This window comes from Saimiri boliviensis, chromosome 5 (assembly GCF_048565385.1).
Source record: "Saimiri boliviensis isolate mSaiBol1 chromosome 5, mSaiBol1.pri, whole genome shotgun sequence".
Lineage (NCBI taxonomy): Eukaryota > Metazoa > Chordata > Mammalia > Primates > Cebidae > Saimiri > Saimiri boliviensis.
The window spans coordinates 26,306,195-26,332,574 of NC_133453.1; the positions used below are offsets into that span (position 1 = coordinate 26,306,195).

General features: G+C 35.4%; 1 protein-coding gene across 1 annotated transcript in view; it reads left to right on the plus strand.

Moving 5' to 3' along the window:
* BARD1 (BRCA1 associated RING domain 1) overlaps window positions 1–26,380 on the plus strand; it is a 91,262-nt gene that overhangs the window by 54,397 nt on the left and 10,485 nt on the right. Inside the window, exons 7-9 of the mRNA XM_074399063.1 lie at window positions 12,034–12,142; window positions 19,187–19,319; window positions 19,884–19,976. Of these exons, the coding sequence (XP_074255164.1) occupies window positions 12,034–12,142; window positions 19,187–19,319; window positions 19,884–19,976 (335 nt within the window). The remainder of the gene's footprint in view (window positions 1–12,033; window positions 12,143–19,186; window positions 19,320–19,883; window positions 19,977–26,380) is intronic.

A 26,380-nucleotide genomic window follows, 5' to 3' on the forward strand; every position in this document is an offset into this window, starting at 1 on the left:
AGGTGTAGATTTAATCATAGGCTACAACAGTGTGGTACCTGTTTCTAAAAAACTCTTTGCCAGACTATTTTTCAGTACTAAGGTCTTCATACTTAAGTATTTTCCTTTGTTTTTTGCGTTTTGAAAATTTTGGTGCTCATTGTTCATCTGATTGGCTTTACAAATTTCCTAACTGGTCTCCTCCTTTTCAGATTGCTTTTCTTTAATTCACTTCCCAGACCAGCTGGAGTGCCTTCAGAAAAACACGAGTCTGGCCAAATCATTCATTTGCTTAAAACCCTTCCGTGGCTTCTTTTTAATATTTTAAAAATAAAGGCTAACTCCCCAAATGTGGTTTATAAGACCCTGGATGGTCTGGTGCCACTGTCCTCTCTGATGCCGTCTGTCTTTGCACAGCGTCTCCTCTTTTTTCCTTCAAGCATTTTTTTCACCAGCTTTTCCAAATTTTTGTTAACTTAAAATGTGCCAGGCTGTTTTACCTCCTAGCCTTTGTACATGCCCTCGCATTGTCTAGAATATTTGTTTCTGGTAGCTGGTTTCTCATTTGAGTTTCACCTGGGTTATCCTGTCCTTTTGGCCACCTCTCCTGATACGGGGCTTCTCTCCATTCATAGGACTTACTGTTTCCTACCTTCTCATGAGGTTGTATGCTCTGTGGGAGCATGTGTGTCCCCGCTGGCTCTGCCAACTGTCTAATGTAGTCTTTGCCCACGTTTGTTTATAGAGTGAAATAGTGTTTGAATGAATGAAGATTATGGTAGACTTTTTCCTTTTTTGATACAAGGTCAGATGACATGAAAATGGGAATTACCTCCTTCTGCCACTACTTTTACTGTGTGACAAGATGTCTAAAACCAAGTTTCCCTTATCTGTGTTTTTTCTGGGGTGATACAACTGGTTCCTGATAGCTCTTGCCCAGTTGGCATCCATGGCATGTTACTAATGACCGTGGCTACCCAAAGTCATTCCATTAGCCTTGACCCTCTTATGCATGCACTCTCTCAATGTTCTAGATACTGTCCTCTAGAATTAAGTAGTAACAGGTAAGAACACATGATATTTATTGCTGCCCTTTCTTCCATTTCTTAAGGAGATCCTGGGAACAGGGTCTGGAGCATGGAAACTATGGGATTCTTACTACTCTTTTTTTTCTTCCTGAAGTTCTTATTCCTTATAAGCCATTAACATCTCAGATTCTGGAGTCTGAGTTGGCAAACATGTTTCCTTTTTCTTTCTCTGCTTACTATATCTCTTTTACTCTTGGTGGAACTCTTTTCTCAATAACTACACCTAAGCTCTTCCCATCCCTAGAGAAGGGCAAGAACCAGCAAGGGCAAATGTTATTCTGTCTGTTCCTCTTTAGGGTTTGGTACTTTGACTGATGGAAGAAGTAAAGTCCTTTTTACTTATTCTAAATTTCTAAATGGCCTCCTTTAGCTCTAGAATGGACATTTTGGCTGTCTTCTTCATTACCTCAAGGCTGAAGTTTTCTCTTAGATGCCTTCTGTTCCTCTTTAGTTTTCTCATAGTCCCTCCATGACTTCTCACCTAATCATCTCCTCAGTTGTCTGGCTGCTTCTGTTCTAGGAGGAGTGAACAGACTATTAATGCACTGGTTGTAGAATGGCGTGAGGCAAGCCTTTGCAGCAGGGTGCTCACTGTAGTATGAAAATCTTGACTAAGGCTGAGGGTAAGACCAGAGGAAGTCGCAAAAGGTTTTCTGGAAAGGTAAGGTACGGGTGCTAAGGTACTCAAGGCCAGACTGCTGCTTCATTCATTCTAGGAACTTCTATTAGTGATATAAGTGGAATAAAAGGGAGGAAGAGGATGAGATAAGAGGCCATGGCAGGGACTTTAAAAGGCTGTGTGTTCTAAAAAGAGTGCCGATTTTAAGTTGAAAACCTCCTCCTTCACACTGGGCCAGGAACTCAGTTAAGAAGTTTGTCCAGTAATCTAGGAAAGGAGAGATGAGAGTCAAAGTAGTGATAGGAATGGTGGGAGCGGGGTGGAATGGAGAATTAGCCACATTTATTAATTTGTTCTTTCAAATGAAGTTTGATTTACTTTTTATAGTTTTGAAAATACCATATTAGAATGTTTTGAAGTTAAGTACATAGATTTTAGTAGAATACCAATTAGGATGTTGATTGAAATTGGATAGGTATATAGGTTACAGTGGATTAATAAAGTTGGTTTCTATCAAGTGGATTGATAAACTTTACTTGGTGTCGTGTGTTATTCTTTAAACAAAACAAATACTTTACATCAGTTTACAAGGATTTTATTTAGGAATTTTGCATTTTAAAAGTTAGAGTGGTTTGTGATTTTATCTTTCATTTTTTGCTCTTAGATTTTTGATATCAAAATTACACCCATACCTTCTAAAAGTTAATCAGGACCAAGATACGTTTCTCCATTTGTTTAAGCATTCTGTTTTTTATACATAAAGACACACACACACACACACACACACACACACACACACACACACGTAAAGTTTTTAGTCTGTTTCGTATGTATGTATATGTGTATACACATGCATATAACTATTAATTGAGGTTATTCTGGGTGTAGGCTGAGTATCCCTTGCCCAAAATGCTTAGGATCAGAAGTATTTTGGATTTTTTCAGATTTTGGAATATTTGCATGTATGTAATGAGATATCTTAGGGATGGTTCCCAAGACTAAACATGAAATTTATCTGTGTTTCATAAACATTTTATATACATAGTAGCCTGAAGGTAACTTTATACAATATTTTAAATAATTTGGTGCAATCAAAAAAGGTTTTTAAGTATTATGTTTGGAATTTTCCACTTGTGGTTTCTGTCAGTGCTCAAAAAGTTTCCAACTTTGGAGCATTTCAAATTTCAGAGTTTTGGATTAGCAGTGTTCAACATGTATAATATTTGATTATTTGTTGCTAATAAACTGGATATTCTGTAAATAAATATAATTTGTTATTCTGGAGATAGAGGAGAGCTGTTAATTTTAGTAAATTTCTATCCAGCCAATACCTAATTCTAAAGATTTAATTATCATTTATTAACTTCTATTTCTTACTGCATTTGTCAGTGCTTCCAGAATGATATAATAAAATAATGGTGACAGTTGGCTTGCTTGTTTTCTTCTTCCTTTTTTAGAAAAGTCCTGACTGTAGAGTTATAGTTAATATTAATCTCCATCTTAAATATAAAGATTAATGTTCTTTATTGCCTTGTGGAAGCTTTCTTCCCTTTATTATTTTCTGACAAGACTGTATTTTATTTTATTGAAAGATTTTCAGCTTCTACTGAGATGCTCTTATACTTTATTTTTTTTTTTTAAGATAGGCTATCACTGTGTTGCCCAAGCTGGTCTTGAACTCTTGGGCTCAAGTGATCCTTCCACCTCAGCCTCCCAAAGCTTATGCTTTTTTTGACTATTGATGTCATTAATATGTTTTTAAATATTAAATCATGCTTGTATTCCTGGGATAAACTTGACTTGATGTAGTATGTTATTCTTTAAACAAAACTTTTACATAAATTTGCTAGGGTTTTTAGGAATTTTGCATTTATGATTATAAGTTAGAGTGATTTGTGATTTTATCTTTCATTTTTTTGCCTCAGATTTTGATGTCAAAATTATACTCATAGCTTCTAAAAAGTAACCAGGATGCTTTTTTTTTTTTCATTTTCTTTTTACCTTTTCTGTTCTCTGGAACATGAATAGTCTATCTTCTGGAAATATCCTGCCCCCCTGCCAACGTGGCGTAACATTATCTATTTTAATAACTCACATTTCATATAATTTTTAGATATCTCTCAACTTTTGTTACTGGTATACTAATGTATTAATAATACAATACAGACACTAAAGAGAAAATAGAGTTTTTTAAAATCCCATTAAGTTCTTCATTAAAAAGTCTCTGTGGACTGTCAAAATTTTACCTATTTTACAGTTTTGTCTGAGGCTGTGATTTTGACTAACTTTATGATTTTCCTGCTACTGTAAGAATATTAGTTTGAATTAAAAGAGTAAATATTTTTGTAATGTAGCTCTAGGAGAGAGAAGAAAAACTAAGACAAAATCTATCCTGAGAGTCAGTCTCCGATGTCAGTGGGAAAGGGGAAAGCTTATATAAGAGGGCTTAGTAATCCAGGTTTTATCCTGATACATTCTGGTATTATTAATAAGTTATCATGGGCCGGGCCAGATGGCACATGCCTGTAATCCCAACATTTTGGGATGCTAAGGCAGGCAGATCACTTGAGGTCAGGAGTTTGAGATCAGCCTGGCCAACATTGTGAAATGCCATGTCTACTAAAAATATAAAAATTAGCTAGGTGTGGTGGTGTGTGCCTGTAATCCCAGCTACTCGGGAGGCTGAGGCATAAGAATCACTTGAACTTGGAAGGCAGAGGTTGCAGTGAGCCTAGATCACACCTCTGCACTCCACCCTGGGGACTCAGTCTCAAAAAATAATAAGATCATGAATGGTGCTAAGTAAGACGTGACTTTAAATATTAGAGACCAGGCTTAAGAACTATCTTTTCAGTAGTGATTTATAAAATACAAAGATAACTGAGAGCTTTTTTTGTAGCCCAGCAAGTGGGGAAGAGTCAATAACTCAGTCATATAAGTTAGGCATTGAATGTATATGAAAGACTAGACATAGGAAAAAGAATAGAGTGTTAGCTGCTGCAAAGCCAAGCAAATTTTAAAGCATCCTGTTGAATATTGATGGAGGGAAATCTTGAAAGCTTATAAGGCAAGGCACAATAGCTAAGAATTCACCATATTGCAATATGAATTTAAAGTCAGTGATACTCTTTGTTTGCCATCTTCACTATTTAAAAATAAATGAGCTTTCATAGTTCACCAGTGAAGTCTCTCAACCCTATTTTTTCCCATGGACGCTGTGTTCTTTTAACTATTAATTTTCATACTACAATGTTTTTGGACCCTAAATCTTTATAATTATGGAGGATTCGAATATAGAGTGGAAAGTCATGTATCTACTTTGTTTTGATTTAAGTTGAATATTCTGGCACCTTACTGCTTAATGTGTCTTGCATTTAAATAACAGTATTAATTCATTTAACTCTTTTTTTTTTTGCATTAAAAATTTACCTTTTGTGAGCTAAAAGAATATCTAAGAAAGGAAATCAGTTCTGTTTTAACCTTAGATAATGAGAAAAAGGTTTATCTAGTCTATAATATTTGTTGTCTGGGAATATTTATAACTGCTCCAAACATCATTGGTAATCTGTCTTCCCCACTGCCTTCTGTACATCCCTGTGTGAAGCTAGAACTACAGCTCTAGCTTCCGTTGGTCACACCAGAATCATTTTGAATGTGTGAAGAATAACATATGCTTTTTTTTTTTTTAATGGATATGTAGGATTTTAGAATGTGGTACTTGATCTGCCATTAACAGAGTTTTCCTTAGAAGAATGTTGAATTCTGAAGCAGAAAATATTATATGGACCATTGGACCTATTAATTGTCCCACTGCCCTAGGTTAATTTCAAAAAATTAATTGCCTACAACAGAGATAATTTGTGTTTTATAGCTTTAAAAACCCGTGTTGCTGTTTTGAATTACTCTGCTTTTTCCTGTTCCATAGCAAGCAAAGTGACTTGAAAAATTAAATACGTGTGTTTGCAGTTTTGTAGTTGTTCATGGAGGATTTCATTCGTGAACTCTCTTGGTATCCTGTCATGCGTGATAGATTTAGCATCAGTAAAAATGCCTTTTTGCATATGTTTTTGCAGTTTAGATGATCTGTCCATGCAAGTAGAAGTTTAAATTTGCCCATCTCTTCTTTCTCTCTCTTATTAGTGGTGTAATGAATTCAGGGCACCATTGTAGGCAGGTGTCTGTCCTATTACTGAGGGAAATGATATGAAAAGATTATACTGCATTCTGAATGCGGCCTTTGGGACAAAACTGAAACATTCAACACCACTGTTTAACCCTTTCATAAGTACTTCCTTTTTCTCATCTTCGGGATAAGAAAGATTCCTAGTTAGGAGAGGATTTTCAGAGTCAAGTAGTTCATTCTCTTTAGATCATATCATATGGGAAAATGGAAATAGAATGTTGTTAAGAAGACATGGTTCTATACTTTCCCTCAGTAAGTAAACATCCAAATATTCATGAAAAACATGCACAAATTGTATCATAAAATTGGGGAAAATGAAGATAAGAGGTTAATGCTGCAGACATAACTTATTTTGTTTCCTTATCTTCGTTCTGTATCTGTCTTCTAAAAATGCAAATCTAACACTGTAATACCATGGCAGTTATTGAGCTATTACCATATTCCAGGTACTGTTTTAAATGCTTTTGATGTATTCATTTGGTCCTGGCAACAATCCTGTAAAATAGGGTGTGTTATTATCTCCATTTGGTAGATGAGGAAGCAGGCATAAGTGGTGTAAGTAATTCATTAAAGTCATACGACTTTTGAGTGGCAGGGTTGAAGTTTAAGAAGCTGTTCGGGGTTTCTTGTTTCCCTTAGGAGGAAGTCCAGTACTTTAACTCTTCCCGTTTGTTATGACCACAGCTGACAGTTCGAGAGCACCTCATATTCCTGTGGTGCATTCCCTCTCCCTTTCTCTCACTTTCCCTTTCTTTCACTGTCCCTCCCCTGCCTTTTTTTGTTTCCTTTTGTTTTAATGGTAGTTATAGAAAGTTCCAAGTGCTATCTCTCTTAAAATCCTTCACATATTTTTGTCTCTGCTAGGATAGTCTTACTCTGTTAATGTACCTACTTCTCTTCCTTACCCTTTCAGGTCTGGGGAGCTTTACCAGACTGCAAAACCTTTTCGGTGTGCTTCTCTGATTTCCTCCCCTGAGCTCTGTGAGGACAGAAACTGCCTTTTATCTCATTATTTCTTTAATGCTAAAAGTTGTTGGTACTTTTTTTTAAAAAGTACTTGTTGAATGATGAATATTTTCCAAACTGATTTTAAAAACAGTGTTTGTGACTTTTTCCCTACATGTTTTTACAAATATACTCATTCCATGTGTGTTAAATAAATAAATGATTATTGCTACTTTTTATATATGCATTATGTATATCATGCATTTTGTATATTAGTACATAAATCTATTTTTACATAGAATCTACTGTCAACATCAGGAAATCATCTAATATTTTATACTACATTCTAGATAACAAGAAGCAATGACACATAAACCCTGGATTGTCTCTTCAATAGTTTAAAATTTAATATCTCCAGTTACATATTTAAATATTTTATATGAAGTATATTTTCCACATTATGATTTAAAGTCATAGATAAAGGAATAGCGTAAGAATACATTAGAGAAAGAAAAACTGGTAAAAATCTGCCAGTGTACTATGCTGTCAAAGAACAGAAAAAAATTAATGACCTTGTAATTTTTTAAATTCAGTATATGTATTAGTCCATTCTTGTACTGCTATGAAGAAATACTTGAGACTGAGTAATTTATAAGGAAAAGAGGTTTAGCTGGCTCATGGTTCCCCAGGTTGTACAGGAAGAGCCTCAGGAAACTTACAGTCGTGGTGGAAGGCAAAGGGGAAGCAGGAACATCTTACATGGCCGGGGCAGGAGGAAGAGGTGGGGAGGTGCTATACCTTATTTATTTATTTATTTATTTATAATTTTTTTATTTCCATAGGTTTTTGGGGAACAAGTGGTATTTGGTTACATCAGTAAGTTTTTTAGTGGTGATTTGTGAGATTTTGGTGTACCCATCACCCAAGCAGTATATACTGAACCCAATTTGTAGTCTTTTATCCCTCATCACCTTCCCACCTTTTCCCCGAGTCCCCTAAGTCTGTTGTGTCATTCTTATGCCTTTGTATCCTCATAGCTTAGCTCCCACTTATGAGTGAGAACACAGAATGTTCGATTTTCCTTACTGAGTTACTTCACTTAGAATAATAATCTCTAGTCCCATCCAGGTTGCTGCAAATGCCATTAATTCATTCTTTTTTATGGCTGAGTAGTATTCCATTGTATAAATACACCACAGTTTCTTTATCCACTCGTTGATTGGTGGACATTTGGGTTGGTTCCACATTTTTGCCAAAGTTTCTGCTATAAATGTGTGTGTGCAAGTATCTTTTTCGTATCATGACTTCTTTTCCTCAGTAGTGTGATTGCTGGATCAAATCCTACTTCTGCTTTTAGTTTTTCAAGGAATCTCCACGTTTTCCTTAGTAGTTGTTCTAGTTTACATTTCCACCAGCAGTGTAGAAGTGTTCCCGGTTTACCACATCCATGCCAACATCTGTTATTTTTTGATCGTTTAATTATGGCCATTTTTGCAGGAGTAAGGTGGTATCCATTGTGGTTTTGATTTGCATTTCCCTGATCATTAGTACTACACCCTTTTAAACAACAAGATCTGTTGAGAACTCAATCACTGTCACAAGAACAGCAAGGGGGAAATCCACCCCCATAATACAGTCACTTCCCTCCAGGCCCCTCCTGCAGCATTGGAAATTATACTTTGACATGAGATTTGGGTGGGGACACAGATTGAAACCATGTCAGTATAGGTAAAGTATATTATCTACATATAATCATTTGCATTTCACTGAATTTGAGACCCTCTTTGATAGGGCATTAAAATAAGTGACTGTCAAAAGTGGTACATGTAAAAAGATATTAATATATTGTCATGTACTAGATGTAAATTCAGCAGTTAGGATCTTGACATTTTCATATATTCCAAATAGTTTTAATTACTTTGGTGTTGTGTTGATCTATATCATTTATGTAGTAGACACATGTGCCTTTCTATTTTCACAGCTACATACATTGTTTGTTTCTAATGTTCATTGTTTTATACCTGATTCTTTCATTAGTTTTTCATACTCTGTGTGGTTTCTACACATGAGCACACAGTGCTTAGAAGGTTTGATAGAAGGCTTTCTTCCATCAGTTCCATACATTTCAATAATCATATTGCTTATTCCCTGCATGGGCCCTTAACATTTAACCACCATATTCCAGTTTCTAGTCCTAGGCTCAAGGCCATTTAAATCCATTTTCTGTGTCACTCATTACTTGTTTGGGTTTACAATACCTGTTTGTTGAATGAGTGTTTATCCTCAGTAGGATCATAGGCAAGGACAATGTTTTCTAAGTCTTACATATCCCTCCAAAACACCTAGTTCGAGTGGTAAGGCTTTAGGTTAAATCATGCTAGAAAAGAGATAATTTACTGTATTTAAGTATAATTTTAAAAAGCCTGTATTTATAAGCTTCCCTGGTAACCCATTCTAATAAATAGCAAATCAAGTTATTGATGTCTGTTTTGAGTCCATGATGTAGTAAATCTAAAATGGTTTTCTTCCTTTGTATGGTGATGAAGAATAATGTATTTATCACTGCCTTCTTTTAGTAATAACTCATATTAATAGTTCCTGATATATGTTCTAACATGTAACTTTTCCTCTATGTATTTCGTATATGTTTTACAAAGGGAATGAAATACACCTCAGTGCATTTTAAATTGATTTTTCACACTAATTTTCTAAAGCATCAGTCTGTTCAAATGTATCAGTGAGAAGAAAGCACACATTACTGTGCCCAAATAATAAGAAATGTCACACATGCCCCATCTTCTCTTGCTGTGGTCTTTGAAGGTCCCACATGTAAACTTATGTCTGCTTCCAAATTTTAATGGTTCATGACAAAGCAGAAGCAACATGACTGAATTTAATAGGCTCTATCTCCCATGATGCAGGACTGAGGTTAACTGATTATCTTTCCATCTGTAACACTTACAATGTGCCATTCAGTTCATTAGCATTACAGGAGAGCTAAGAGTTTAGTGAATTGTATGTGAGCAGAAGCCATCCATAATCCAAGCAGAGAAACCACGTGTTTTAAGACCATGTGAGATAGTAAGCTTTGTATAGTAAGGATCCTAAATGTAAATTGGTACCCAGGTAGTCACTTTTTAAAATCATCTTACTGGCTTAGACCATGTGTTATTGGTTGATTTTTGCTTTAAATTCCTCCCTAGCTGATGGTGGTACTTTGAGAAGCACTATAACAGTTTTTCTTGTTGTCATAGTGGACTTTTATTCATATATGTGTAAAATAACTATGCTAATGTGATTCAGTTGCTGTGCATTAAAGTGCTCTTGACTAGGCTCTTATATTTTATTTTTTTGAGGTGTAAGATCTGTTTGTCTCTATTAAAAGTCCTGTATATGCATTGATTTTTTTTTTCCTCATTCTTTTCATTAAAACAGTGTTTCTTGCTCATGCTGAAGGGCAGTGGTACAATCATGACTACGAAGTTTTGTTTTGTTTTGTTTTTTGATGGCGTATAATGTGATGTAATATTTTTGTTAAGTTTATTCATTTTTGTACTTGGTTTAAGACCTAGAATATTGGTTCTTCAACTCTCTGATTTCTATTTTTTTATTGTCTTATGCATAGCATGTATGTGTGTGAGGAGATTGAGTCGTTGGTATATGAGCGTAATAATTTAGAGAATGAATTAGGAAGTATCAAGAGTAGTAGATGAGTTTCTTTTAAAACACCCTGAGATTGTCTGCTGTAAATGTAAACAGTGACGTGTGTCACTTTGTTTTAAATTACAAAGCTGAAGTGGATCGACTATATCGTGCTATATCTTGGCTGGAGAAAGACTGTTGCCAGGGGGAGGTTGCTGGACTTGGACATAAAGGGGAGTCAGAATACAGACCTGTCAGTGTTTACCAGGACTGCCCAAAGAAGAAAGAGCACTGAACCTGATAGTCACGAATTGCAGTCATTAGAGAAACATTTGCTGTGGTTCATTTCTTATTCTATTCCATGAGCTTCCTTTTCCCACTCTGCCATCAAAACAGCTTTCACCAAGGTCATTAATGACCTTGTGTGTGAACTCAGTAGATCTTGTATCCCTCATCTACGTGACCTCTATGCAGCATCAACCAAAATTGGCATTTTATACCTCCCACTTTCCCTAATGTTTCTCTGTTTCCTTCCAGATCTTTTTCTATACATTTGATACAATTTGCAGAATTGGTATTATACCATTTTTATAACTATATCCCATTTACCACATTGCATTTTCACATGAACTTCAATGGCCATTATATAAATATAGCATAATCTTTAAAAAAAACCATAAAAGACTATAAAAGAATTACTCATTTTGAAAACTTACTGCCATAGAATAATGTATTTAAGTCATATTTTGAAACCATATATAAGGAAACAGAATAGTAGACAGAAGTTCTATAGTTCTAACAAGCTACTTAAAATTGGAAAATTAAGGCTGAGCAATATTTAATTTCAGTGAAATTGAACAAGGAGAACATGACCTTAGTTAAACCATTGGAACCTGTTCTTCTCTCTTTGTTTTCTTATCTTTAAAATAACAGGATCAAACTGATCTCTAAAATCTCTTTCATTGTAACATTCTGTGACTTGTGAATTAGTACATGCAAGAAGTTTGTATCTCTCTGGTCCATAATAGTTTGTTCTGCGATGGTTGTGATTATTATAGGTTATTGTATGCATACGTGTTTAAATTAATTTTTAAAGTACCCTGTTAACTACATTATTAAACTGTTATATGGGATAATTTTCCTTCTAGCAGAACCAAATCCCTGTCCTGTGAATTTATCTAATTTTGTATTGATTTATATAGACTGTAGGGCCTATAATAGCTATAGTAAATGATTTTTATTGACATTTGAAAGTCTGTCACGCATAGTGATTAGTGATTATGAAGCCATATTTTAATATAAAAATACAGAATATAGTGAAAAATTCATAATACTATACTCAGTAAAAACGATCCCTATAATCTGATGTCATACTGAAATTTTGCATCATTTCTCCTTTGAGTTCAGCAGTTTTGATTCTAGATTCTTCTGCCTAATGTGAGTTCTGAGTAATTTATTTTAGTTAAAGTTGTTTACTATTAAGAATGTTGAAAAATTATTCTACCGGTTCATTCACGTAGTTAATAGTCAAATCACACATTTGTCTTACTTAAATACATCTGCACTTATTTTACCAGTAACATATTTGGTCTGCGGCCTGTGGATTATACAGACGATGAAGATATGAAGTCACTATTGCTGCTACCAGAGAAGAATGAATCATCCTCAACCAGCCATTGCTCGGTAGTAAGTATGGATTTAGCTTTGGAACATTTATATATTTAATTAAAATTAGTTATGAAAGGAACATAATAGAAAAATTTCCAGTTGGCAAATTGCTTATATTCACAAACAGTTATTGAGCACTTCCTGAGTATTAGCTACTGTGGATTCAAAGACAGTGTGACCGTCTAGAAATACTTATTGAGCCCTCTACATTTTAGGCAGTAGTCATAAAACAATGAATATGACTTATAGAACTCTTATTCTCAGGGAAGAGCTTACCATCTGGTGAGAGGTAGGAAAGAGACAAAATGTAAATATGTGGACTAATATAAATAATTTGAGGAACTTAGATGTGATTGCTTTGAAGATTTGTAGAGTGTCATTGGATGGAGGTTGTGGGCTTCTGCAGGGCCATTGCTTTAGCAAGGATCACGGAGGAGGAGACTTAAAGCACTGATTTGAATTGAAGCCTGAATGTTGAAGTGAGGAGGTTGCCAGGTGACTCTCTGGAGGACACAAATGTATAGGCCCTGCAGTGAATCAGGCTGGTATGTTAGAAGGTTAGAAAGAAGTTTGTTATTGCTGGAGACTGGTGAGCATCTAAACAGGACTTTCGGATGGATCACATATGAAGTGTGGGAGAAGAGTGGAATTAGTATGACCTTAGCAATGGAGTAGATGGTGATGCCATTTGTTGCCATGGAGGAGGAAATCAATAGTTCTGTGTGCCAATTTGATGTCTGTAAAACATCAAATGGAGATGTCGAAGAGATCATTGTATGTAAAAGTCTGGAGCTTAGGAGAGAGGTACAAGCTAGAGATAAACTGGAAAGAAAGACTGTTTCTTAGAAATCCATAGCTTAGCAGGGATTTCAGATGTAAAAACATTTACTGTACATTGTAAAAAATTTGTAAAATCAGCTATAAAAATATACAGTAGAATCAGCATAAGTAGAAACTACAGGAGAGATCTGGAAAAATTTCACAGAAAGGCCAGGTATGGTGGCTCACACCTGTAATCTCAGTACTTTGGAAGGCTGTTGCAGTCAGATCACTTGAGGTCAGGAGTTCGAGACCTGCCTGGCCAAAATGGTGAAACCCCATCTATATGAAAAATAAAAAACTTAACTGAGCATGGTGGCATGCGCCTGTAGTCCCAGCTGCTAGAGAGACTGTGGCACGAGAATTGCTTGAACCGAGGAAGTGAAGGTTGCAGTGAGCCAAGATCATGCTACTGCACTCCATCCTGGGCGGCAAAGCAAAACTGTCTCAAAAAATAAATAAATAAAGACAGAATTTCATAGAAAAGGTATCTTAAGTCTTTCAGGGTAAATACTTTAGTGAAATATCTAATAAAATGCTGTTGGCTGCCAATAACAGAAAACCTTTTCTCAAATGCTTGAAGATAATTTATTACCTTATATAGAATTAATCCCGATGCAGGATAGCTCTGCATTTGTTTAATTTAGCACTTAGTGGTTGCAGCAAGGAACCAAATGCTTTGTATCTCTTTACTTGCCATCCTCAGTTTGGTGGATTTGTCCTCACTAAGAAACTTTCTTTAGTAGTTATAGGATGATGATTGCCACAATTCTGGATATAACAGTGGCCAACTGAAAAAGAGACACTAAAGTCTTTCACAGAAGCCTTGCCATGGACTTCCCTTGTGTCTTAGTGATCAGAGCTGGTCTGAAATTGGTTTTGATGTACCCTGGGACTGGAGATAAGAGTCAGTCTTTGAAAGGGGGTCTACCTGAACAAAGTGTGGAGGAAGTGAGCAATCGATTTTGAGTGGACAGCCAACATTCCCCCCTGCAGTCAGGTGTACAAAGTGAGAATGGCAGCCCAAATCTAAGGAACAGCTGCTCAGAGACAAAGAGGCATAAAGGACCTAAGGAATTTGAGAAACTATAGTGTTTACTGTACAGGAGCATGTAGTGTGTTAAAGAGGTAGTCAGGGCAGGTTGGGACCAGATTGTGAAAGGCCTTAAATTCTCCGATACAAGTTTAGACTTAATAGGGCACCTTCAATGTGTTTTAGACTGAAATAGGAATGTCTGCAGGATAGCTGGAAGTGAGAAGAAACTGAAGGCTGATTGGGTGGGAGGCTCTAGTAGTGGAGTCCAGGTTTGAAATGCTGAGGACTGGAATTATAGATGGTAGTTATGTGGGGATGGAGAGAAGAAGAGGGGTTTTCAAGAGAGTTGTTAGACTCACCATATCACAGTACTGCTCAGATGGAGGAAAATGACAGAAAGGGATGAGCTGAAGTCAAGAATCATTCATAAGAGTACTGGTAGATACCATTGTTTAAGATAAGGAGGTAGCCTAAGGTAGCTACAATTTGATACTCTCATAGATGCTTTCATGAGCTAGCTACTTGTGTATCTTGAAAACCCCACGTCTTCTGCTTTAGACTTCAACCTTGTAAATGTATTCCAAACTATAGTTTTGGTAATGAATTGGAAAAGAAGCTAGAAATCAGCAGTTTAATTTCCTTACTTTACAAATGAGAAAATTTGTAAAAATAAGAGGCTGTGTTTCCCCAGGGTTAACAAGCCATTAAAAATAAAAGGTTGTTTTTTTCTTTATTAAAGGACCAGTTAGAACTCACATTTCTTAAGCCTTAGGTCAGTATTCAACTCAGTCCCACCATACTCAGCAACTATAAATTGTTTTCTTCGTTCACATTGTGTTGCTTTCCCCTTTCAACTAGAATATACAGCTAGTGCTCGACTTACGACCACGATTGGTTCCGACAGACGGGTCGTAACACGATTTGGTCATAAGTTGAGTAAGCCATATGTACAGTACTGTGAAATGATGTTATAAAAATCTTTAAGTCATGTTTTATCATAATTTTCTTTCTTTATTGTTATATATCATAATTTTCTTTGTTCATTTTATGCCATTTGTATCATCTCTACACCATTTTGTTTCTTATTTTTACATTCATCAGGTTTAAGTAAAACACTGCATTACCAGTACAACTGGTTTAATATTTGCAAAACATACAAAATTACAAAATACAGGTGCATACAAAAATACAAAATACAGGTGTAAAAAAATACCATAGGAAACATTTTCCCAATTGCAAAACATATCAAAATATATAAACATGTATGAAACCTTTTATTGGCCGCTGGTGCTTGGCTGCAGATCGTTGATGTCGTCCTCTGAGGCAGCAGTTGGGGTTACCGGAGTTGGTTTTTTCATAAACATGGTGAGCTTTGTCTGAATTGTATGTTTCTTTTTTTCTTCATAAATTTCACGATACGGATGAAACACATCATGCGCCATCCGTTCAATCCTTGCAAATCATTCGATGTTTGGGTCCAGAAATGTATAAGAAGTTTATTCAATAAAGATAAACTGATAATCACTTAGTGGTGAACTTTCTTTCTGGCTCCTCCTCTTCTTTCTTCTTCCGCCACTCTTTCTTCTTCCAGTTCGATTAGCTCTTCATTTGTAAGTTCTCCAGATTCTTTGTCTAGCAACTCTTCGACATCTTCCATTTCACACTCCAAAGAAAGGTCTTTAGCGAGTTTTACTATTTTTTCCCGAATCGTTCCAAGTTCATGTTCACTGTCAAATCCGTCAAAATCATTAACATAGCGCTGAACACAGTTTTTCCAGATGCCATTTATGCACTTTGATGTCACAGCCTCCCAGGCGGTAGTGACGTTCTTGATACACATCAAAATGTTGTAGTGTTTCCAAAAATCTCACAATGTTAGTTCTGAGTCAGCATCTATAGCGGATATTGCTTGAGCGAAGGTGGTTCAGCGATTGTTGGCCTTTAATGGAGCAATCGAACCTTGGTCCATAGGCTGGATGAGTGGAGTCGTGTTTGGCGGAAGAAAAACAAATTTTACATCTGGATGGAGATCGCCTAGATGTGGTGGGTGTCCAGGCGCATTATTGAGTAGCAATAAAATCTTGAAAAAAAATATCTTTCTCCAAACAATATTCTTGAACTTGAGGAATAAAACAGTTCATAAACCAGTCTTCAAACAATCATTGTGTCATCCATGCTTTATGTTGAGAACGAAAGTAGGCGGGCAGTGTGTGCTTGTTAATATTCTTGAATGCATGCGGGTTGTCTGATAAATTAAGAACAGCTTCAACTTAAACCCTGCGATGTTCCCCCCAAGCAGCAGAGTTCACCTATCCTTAAATGCTTTAAATCCCAGCATGCTTTTGGCCTCTTTGTGAATATAAGTGCGTGCTGGCATCCGTTCTAAAATAATCCAGTTTCATCAACATTGAAAATCTGTTCTGCTAGATATCCCTCATCTGTAATTAATTCATCCAGACTATCAACAAACTTACGTGCTCCTTCCTCATCCACACTCACTGCTTCTCCAGTCACTCAAACACTATGCATTTGGAATCTTTTCTTGAATCTCTGGAGCCAGCCAGTGCTTGCTACAAATTCTTGACTGTAATCTTCTCTAGCACGCTCCTTCAGAGTCTGAAATAGACTTCTCGCCTTCATCTGCACTGTAAAAAGACTTACTGGTGTCCGTTTTTGAATTTGATCCTCCATCCAAATATATAGCAATTTCTCCTTTTCATGGATGGGCCCACTTCGTTGCTTTGTTATAACCGTTGATCGCATGGGTGCAGAACCTTTCATGGCTTCACGAATTCTTTCTTTATCTTTCAAAATCGTGGACACCGTTGAGTGTGATAACTTCGTATCACATTCGATCACATTTACTTTCTTTCCTCCTTCGTACTGCTTAATTACCTTCATTTTCGTATCGAGATCAATGGCCTTTCTTTCCTACTTGGCAGACTAAGGCATAGACAAAGACAATTTCCTCTTGGTAGACATCTTGGGAGGGGTTTGATGAAAAATATCCAAGACACAAAACACAAATTGCTGTACCGAGTCTGGGATAACAGTTGAAATGGTGCACGCGGAGATGGTAGTGCTGCCGGAAGCTGGTCCGCACTGTCGTACGCCCAGCTGGGCAACGTTTGTGCTGCCAGACACGGAGCAGTCATGGCTAGCGATTGTGGTCGTAAAGTCGAATGGTTGTAAGATGCATAGGTCGTAAGTCGATCAAAACCTGTAAATGGTGTGAGGATAGGGACTTGTTCTTTTGTTTTCTGTAGTAGCCCTAGCATTGAGAACAGCGTTTGGCACATAGTGAGTGTGCAGTGTGTGCTGAATACATGTATGAGCATTAGAGTGTTCTTTATGATACAATCTTGCCTCTAAAACAAGCACAAGTGCTTGGTAGCTTAGTCTGCAATCCTTTAAATCAGTGATGTCCAATGAGCTGCTTTAGGGAGCATCATGCAGAAGGGAATGGGTTTTCATTTCTCTACTTCCTCTTTAGAATTTTTGTGTTTCAAGTAAAATGTAGTGGCTATTAGAAAACTGCGTTGGAAAGCAATCTCTAATCTTCTAAAAATTTTAAAAGCTCCTTGTCATTCATTTGAGACTTCTCTGCTCATGATTCATTCTGAGCAGCGTGCTTATCTTTTTAACTTTTTTCTAAATTTTTTAACCCCATTTTTGATGAACTTATTAGTAAAAACTAATGATTTTATCTAAGAAGAAGTACTCTATTTAATCTTTGAATTTATTGAATGCTAGTGAACATAGTATCTAATCTATGTAAAATCAGAGTATTAAACCCTTGGGGTGTGTTTTGCACCTCTTTTGAGCCTTACGATGTGAGACCTATGCTTATTCAAGTGAAATCCCCAGCCCCCATGCCACGCCACCCCAAATCAGACATGTGGCTTTGGCAGCTGTTTACTTTATGTTTTATTATAGCATTCTTTAACTATGAGAAATTAGTGCCCATTTCTATTTGTATACAACTTTTAAAAAGTATGATAGGAAAATACTTGACACACTTTGGTGCTTTCCTTGGGTTGATAGAGATAGTATCGTATGCTATATTTAGAAATGATATCTTTTTCACTTTCGTGTTTTGTACAGAGAACTAATTTAGCTGAAGTGGAGTTATATACATTGAGAAGTAATGTGTTCTATTTAGAGCTATTTTATGGTATTTGTGTAACTTACAAGAATTTCTAAAATACTGTAGTGTTTTTAAATATTAAAGAGTAATTGAACAATCCATAAAATACACTGAACTATTTATTTTCACGTGAGGAGTGTTTATAGCATTTAGGTTAGATGTGGTTACATCATCTTACAGTTTAGTGACTAGGAAAGATTAGCTGAACTTTTAAGTGCTGAATTCTGTCATTTATAAACACTTTTATGGAAATATATATATACTCATACATATACACACACATGTAAACACACACATATTGTTTCCTTGAGTCTTTAACTACTAAGCTTTAATGCTATCCACTGTTAGCTTCTCCTTATTTTTGACTTTTTTGTCGTCTATTAATTGTAAGCCTAGATTTTAAAGTGAAACTGTTAGTCTTTGTTAGAATACTTCTTAGTGATGAGCTGCATGGACTTCTTACTGTTTATGGATCTGATCTCCTAAGTTTTGAATTAACTTGTCTGTTTTTATCTTTTCCTAGTTTTGAGAGGATACTATTTTGATGATGAAAATTTGTTTTCTATCTTTGGGGTCAGCACTGTTCTAGAAGCTTTGGCATTCTTTGATTTTTTTCAGATAATCTCAGTTTAAACTAAACAGACCTTTTGAGTTTAACTCTATTGGGACAAGTTAGTGGAGGTGGAATAGGGAATTCCTCATTTTAAGTGGATATTTTGGGTTACTTGGGGAAAGAAAAAGACTTAGTGGTGACAGAATGAAGTAAAACCCTAGAGACACACAATTTAAAATTGAAGAAACAAAATGCCCTGAACAAGATAGAAACAAGATAAAACAAGAAACAAGAAGAAAGCTATCTCGACTGACATTTTCTTGAGGGAAAAATAAAGAGACAATTATTTAAAGTGTTCTGGGTATAGGATTCAATGGGAAATCACTGAAAATTATTAGTAGAGTAAACGAAGTAATGAAATTCAAGCTTATATCAAGTAAAGGTCTGTTTAATGTCTTTGTCTAGTGTTCTGATGTTAACACTTGGCATCTCCTTTTGTATTAACAGGTGAACACTGGGCAGCGTAAGGATGGACCTCTTGTACTTATAGGCAGTGGGCTTTCTTCAGAACAACAGAAAATGCTCAGTGAGCTTGCAGCAATTCTTAAGGCTAAAAAATGTACTGAGTTTGACAGCACAGGTGAGGATTTTGAATTTTTGGGGGGTAGAAAAAAATGTTAAATAGATGATCCCTTTGGAGAACTACCTTTGATAATTTACATATGTTTTAACCCTTGGGAGATGGCTATATATTTTGCATCTTGTAATAAATCTAAAATAATTTTTTCAGTAATAAACTACTTATAGACTTAATGTAGTTAGGAAATGTAAAGTTTAAAGTCTGCATATATTTTAGGACAAGACAGTATTTGAGAAGAGCAAATTTTTCACTTTGCTAATGACATAAATTGTAGCACAATGTAATGTCATAATCCCTTAGCTATGATTTGAAAATTAAATAAAAATTTGTGTTTGCTAATATGGCTTTAAGATACATGGTTTATGATCTGATTTTTTATATTGATAGCCAGGTTATAGAACTAGATACCAAATAGAAGAAGTCTTACACTTCAGTGTAAAAATTGTTGCCTTTGAAGAAAATTCAGATATAAGTTTACAAAATCTAGATTAGTTATAAAAAGCAGGCCAAAGAAGTATTTTGGTTTGTGTCTTTGTTTCTCTTACTGCTTTTTTTGTATTTTAGTAACTCATGTTGTTGTTCCTGGTGATGAAGTTCAAAGTACCTTGAAGTGTATGCTTGGGATTCTCAATGGATGCTGGATTCTAAAATTTGAATGTAAGTGTTGGATTTTAGAGAATTACAAAATGAATTAGACTAGTTTTATTTTTCATGGTTATTGATGCCCATGATTAAGGAACTTGATGTTAGTTTCCTTACCTCTGGTTGGTCACTGCATTTTGTAAAAGCTTCTCATATTTATGGTGTCATTTAGATGTCCTTTGTAAATGTATACACGTTATGTTCTGGTTTTAAAGTCTTTTTTCCTATAATACCAACTATTTCAATGCATGGTAAAATTTCAAGCCTAAGCAACCCATGTTACTGTTAAATGATATATTGAATTTAATAATACGTGTTTTAAATATACTGTGTAACAAGTCTGTGAGATGAAAGCAATTAATTGCTTTTTCTTTATGATTGCTTACCTAACATGGTTTTGGTCTTAATTTAATCCAGTATTTTTAGGAATCTGTTGGGAAACTGACTGCCTTGTACTGCTTGAGTTAGAGTGACTACGCCAACTATCTCGACCTCCACTGAAAATGTTTTCCTGTTCCCTTCTTGCTGATGGTCAATCCACTGACACCTTCCGAGCTGCCTGTCACCTTCTCTCCTGTCACTTGTTTAGTTTTCTTAACCTCAGATTCATTTGGGACTTAAAACAAAATGAAAAGAAAGCTCATACACTGTTATTTTCTACTCCTTAATCTTTAATGTATCTACTTTTGACACCATGGCTAATGTAGAACAGTGGATTGACCTTTTTTGTTTATTAATTGTTTACAAAAGATTAGCAGTTACAAAAGATTAGTGGTTACAAAGGAGTAACATGGGGAGCAATACAATTGAATGTCTTGATGTTAGTGGTGGTCATGTAACACAACTACCTGAGATAAAATTACACAAATAAGTGCATTTATAACTAGTGAAATCAGGCTGGGCGCCGTGGCTCATACATGTAATCCTATCACTTTGAGAGGCTGAGCAGGCAGATCACCTGAGGTCAGGAGTTAAAGACTAGCCAGACCAACATGGTGAAACCCCTAGTGGCACATGCCTGTAATCCCAGCTACTTGGGAGGCTAAGGCAGGAGAATTGCTTGAACCAGGGAGGTGCAGGTTTCAGTGAGCCAAGACAGTGCTATTGCACTCCAGCCTGGGCAACAGAGAGAAACTCCATCTCAAAAATAAATAGGTAGGTAGGTAGGTAGGTAGGTAGGTAGATAGATAGATATAGATAGAAAGAATCACTTGAACCAGGGAGGTGGAGGTTGCAGTGAGCCAAGATGGTGCTACTGCACTCCAGCCTGGAATGGAGTGCAGTAACATTGGACACTGGAAGAAAGGTGCATAGGATGTCTCTGTTCATGCCTTTGAAACTTTCCATGACGGTAATTATTTTTAAATAAGATGTTAAGAAAGAACAGTGGGTTTATTTAATGAAACTTTTTTATGAAGCAACTGATGGATTAAAATTAGTTTATAAAAATGGTTTTATGGCTTTGTGCTTTGAAGGTTTTATGGTAGAATGCTTGATTTATCAAGATCTTAATCATATTATTAATTTAATCTGTAGTTTAAAGTTGATTTGGTTTGTAAAACAGTTTCATCAATTGGTATTCATGTCATTTTCAAATACAGCTTCCAATTCTTTTCTTGCAATGCTAGTCTCAACCGGTGCAGTCTCATCCAGCTAAGAGGCTGTGACTAGCAATGCCACTCCATCTGTTCTCACCAGTCTCTATTAATTAGTCTCTTCTAGTTAGGACGAGTTTGAGACGTATAAGTAATTGGACTAATTTGTCTCACTTGGTTTTGAATTTTCTTTTTCCCTTTTAAATCTATCAAAGTCTTATTGAGCCTCAGTGTCTAAAAAATTCATTTAAAATGGTTTCCTGATTAGGGATTCTTTTGTATCAAACCTTTACCAGAAACCTTTCCAGTGGTTATAGGAAGAAATAGATTTTCTTCATAATAAGGTCGCAGTAATAAAGAAGCCATACGAAATTTTGAGTGTTAAGACATTTACTACTTAACTTTTGAGTCTAGTTCTTGTGCATATACTAAACTGCCGTTTGGTTACATACACAGGCTACATGATTCATTTCCATAAAATCTACCTTCTTTGGGAAATGTAAGTTTTGTCACTTTAATATCTTGGCTGTATCATTTTTATAGAACCACTGATGGACTCAGACTAACTTAATAGTGTGCTAGTTGGTGATTCTCACAGTAGTGAATAACATCCTCTAATAACGATGGTTCTTTTAGGAGAAAGGATGGATGGAATCCCTTATTGAAGTTCGTATCCTCACATTTTTTAATATAGAGTCCAAAGAGAAATAGGTTCAAAGTTTGAGACAATTCCTTTAAATAGTCACTCAGTTTACAAAAAGGAAGCAAGAACCTTCAAATACTTCTTTCCTGGTGTATATTTCTCATAGTTTCTATACTGACTGTTCTCAGTGTCAAGCATCTCAGTTTTATTTTTGTTTATTTATTTTTTTGAGACAGAGTTTCGCTCTTGTTACCCAGGCTGGAGTACAATGGCACGATCTTGGCTCACCGCAACCTCCGCCTCCTGGGTTCAGGCAATTCTCCTGCCTCAGCCTCCTGAGTAGCTGGGATTACAGGCACGCGCCACCATGGCCAGCTGATTTTTTTATATTTTTAGTAGAGACGGGTTTTCACCGTATTGACCAGGATGGTCTTGATCTCTTGAACTCATGATCCACCCGCCTCGGCCTCCCAAAGTGCTGGGATTACAGGCGTGAGCCACTGCGCCCGGCCCTGTTGTTGTTTTTTAGGGGACGAGGTCTCGCTCAAGCAATCCTCCAGCTTCAGCCTTCTGAGTAGTTGATACTACAGGTGCATATCACTACACCTGGCTCAGTTTGATTTTTAAAAATGTTTCAGAGCTATTCAAAACTATCTGAAAACGATTCATATTAAAAGATGATAGGTGGACCAAAGCTTTCAAAATTAATTGTAAAGATGTATGACTTTTTAAAACCAGGCCTAGTGTTTGAGTCTGTCCATTAACTTGCTGGTTAATCCAGTAAAACACACAACTTTTACTGGATTAACTTTCCAGAAACTTTTATATAACCTTTCATGGGATATTTCATAAACCAAATAGATTCAAGAGGAATTTTATTCACTATTTTCTCTGTAGATAATAAACTCATTTTACAGACTAAACAGTTAAACAAAAAGAATTATACAAAAGCTTGGGATTCATTGGGTCCAAATTTAACTACGAGCAGTTTTCTGTGCAAGTGTCTGTCTTAATTGGTTAATATCTCTTATTTTCTTACATTATATATGCATAGTATCTTACAGTGCCACAATTAATGGGCTTAGCATGAAGATTCTGAGACTAAGCCATAATTTTACAGGCCATCCAGTCTGTCTTATATTGCTTTTACAGATATTTTACAGAATGATAGTTATCTTACATTTTACAGAAATAGGAGCTAGGGCTAAGAAAAGTCCCTTCTTCAACATCAAATTTGGGGGGAGAACTCTACTTGAGTCCTAGTTTGGGCACTAATTTCTCACAAGCCATTAGGAACTACCCTCATACAAGGGTGATTTTGATATTAAAGAGGTGATAAGAATGAAAAATAGAAGGTATATAAATAAGTCATTTTATTACTCTCATAGAGTATGAATAAGATGAAACTGTATCCTAAAGATGCAAACTAGGCCAAAATAAAATGTTTTCTATTGACTTGTTCTTTGAGTACACCGCTTTCAAAATATTTTTTTATCCTGGCCTTTTTTCTAAAAATTTAATTCTGCATCCTCTCTTTTTGCCTTATTATAAAGAAGAAAACAGATGGCTGTCATCTTTTCTTTAATAATCTTTCCCTCTTCTCCACTCTCATCTAAGTCTAAATAAAATTGCAGCTGTAGAAGTTGTAAAATTCTCCAGCACCTAAGGGAATTACTGAAGGAATGTGCCAGACATTTTACACTGGATTTATGTCTGTGAGATGGGGGAGAGCTAAATTGAGTGTTTTTTCGTTTTTGCTTTAGCTGAGAAGAGATGGACCCTAGAAGACAATCATTACGTCATCATTTAATAAATGACCTCATAATCAGGCTAACAGATTATTGTTTTCAAACAAGTTCTAACAATTTGCTTCTTTAAATGGATACTGAGAGTACTATGGAATTTTAAAATTAAATACAACTTTATTCTATATAAACTTTGCTAATTATAAAAAAAAAAAATACCAAAGCATTCCTATAAACTAAGATGATTAGACAACTTTATGCTGACAGAGGCCTTCGCCAAAGACTAAGAATAAAAAAATTAACATCCTTTGATCTAATAGTCCCAGTTCTGAGAATTCACCCTAAGCAAAAAATACAGATGAAAGAAAAAGGATTTGTAGTGGTACTTCTAATAGCAAGAAGTAGGTAATATAACCTAAATATGAAAGATAAAGAAAATTCTGAAATGCTTGAAGATATTCTCTGGAAAAAAATTCATATTTTTATATGATAAATATTAAGACTAAAAGATGAAAAATAAAATTGTTTAAATTTTAAACATATTAAACAATTATATCTTCATTCAAATGTATGTAAATGTGTGCATGCATGTGAGTAAAAAAATAAAGAGAAACAGCAGTAAATTGTTGGGTTACTAAAGATTAGGCTATTTGTTTATAGCAGTTTTAAAAATAATGTGTGCCTGTTAGATCAAATTTAAATTCTCTAGGAATAAATTAATACATTCAAATTTTCAAGTTGTAATAATAATTGGAAGTATTTTCACTTTCCTTTTCAAGATTAATTGGATAGGTTAGGGCTTTGATCTTCATTAGGGAAATTAGAACCTGCATGTATTTATTCTTCCCATCTGATATACCAGGTCTTTTATACCTGTTATGCATACGCAGCAAATACATTTGATTATGGTGATTGTCCTAGTTGGAACAGAAATTTTTACATAAAAATTTGATCTTCTAGTATATGAGAAAAAAGAACACAGAGCATGAGTTTTCTAATAATTATGAGAATTTTTGGACATTAGACTGTGTTTGGTTTTTTAGCTATACCTTTATAAAGACATAATTTTAATGTTATTATTCATAATACAAGAGACAGACTATTTTTATATTATTATCCATAATACAGCGTCTTAGCATTGATACCCAAGTTTTGCCTAAGAAAAATTTATGATATCATATTTTTGCAATAGAGTTTGACCTGATTCTCAATGCATTAAGTAAAATAGCAAATCACACATATTGTCATGTGAAGAAATATGTTATTTACATGTAAATATGCTGATAGTTAGAATTTGAACTAAAACATAGTCAAAAATAAAATATTGCTAAGTGATATTTATAAGGAGCCAGAATCTAATGATCTGCGACAGTAGTTAGTGAGATATCTCAAATCTTCAATGGGAACAATATGCCTTTTATTTTGTATTTTCAGCCTTTATCTCATTGTCCTTTCACTTTTTGCTATGGAATTTCAAATATTGGGCTCATTTCTCTGTTCTTAAGTCTTTCAAAAATTGCAGTGACAGTTTTTGTCACGGTGATGTGACAGTGTGTAACAGTAACAATGTGCTACTGTTTTTCCATCTGTGTTATTGTTGTCAGTTTCCTACTGTGATTATGTTTTTTACTACAGTTTAGGGCTGTTATCGTCTACTTGACTAAAAAGTCTAAAAATCATTTTCAAAACACTTGTTTTATTTTACAATCTGGGTGTTGATTTTTAATAGAATCAAAAGAGAAATTCTTTAATATTTATTTTACTTACTGCTATCTTGAATGACACAAATCCCTAGTTTAGATCTAATCACATATTTTATTAGAACTTTTGTTTTTGCATAAAGTGGTGATATCTGATTCTGTATTTTAATTTTTTTTTTTTAAGGATATTTGATATTGACTAACAGTGATTAATTCTGATTCCCGTAGCTGTTTCAGTTACAAATAGCCATTAATTCCAGAAGAATAGCACCCCTTTTTTCCCTCCCTCACTCTGTCACACAGGCTGGAGTGCAGTGGTGCAGTCATAGCTCTCTGCAGCCATGAACTCATGGGTTCAAGTGACCTTCCTGCTTCAGTCTCCTGAGTTGCTGGAACTGCAGGCACTCACCACCATGCCTGGCAATTTTTTTTTTTCTTTTAATCCTTCTAGTTGAGACGAACATCTCACTTTGTTGCCCAGGCTGTTCTTGAACTCCTAGTTTCAAGCTATCCTCCTGCCTCACCTTCCCAAAGTGCTAGGATTACAAGTGCCAGCCATCACATCTAGCCTAAAAATTCTTTAAAATGTGGATTTGTTTACTACTCTGGGGTTTGAAGAGAGAAAATTCTATGTATGGCTTACCAGGCAAAGTTAATCCTCTTCTACTTTGGACATTTAACAGATCTCCTTTTTGAAGTTTTCTTCCATCTTCATTGTATCCTCTCATTTTTGTAT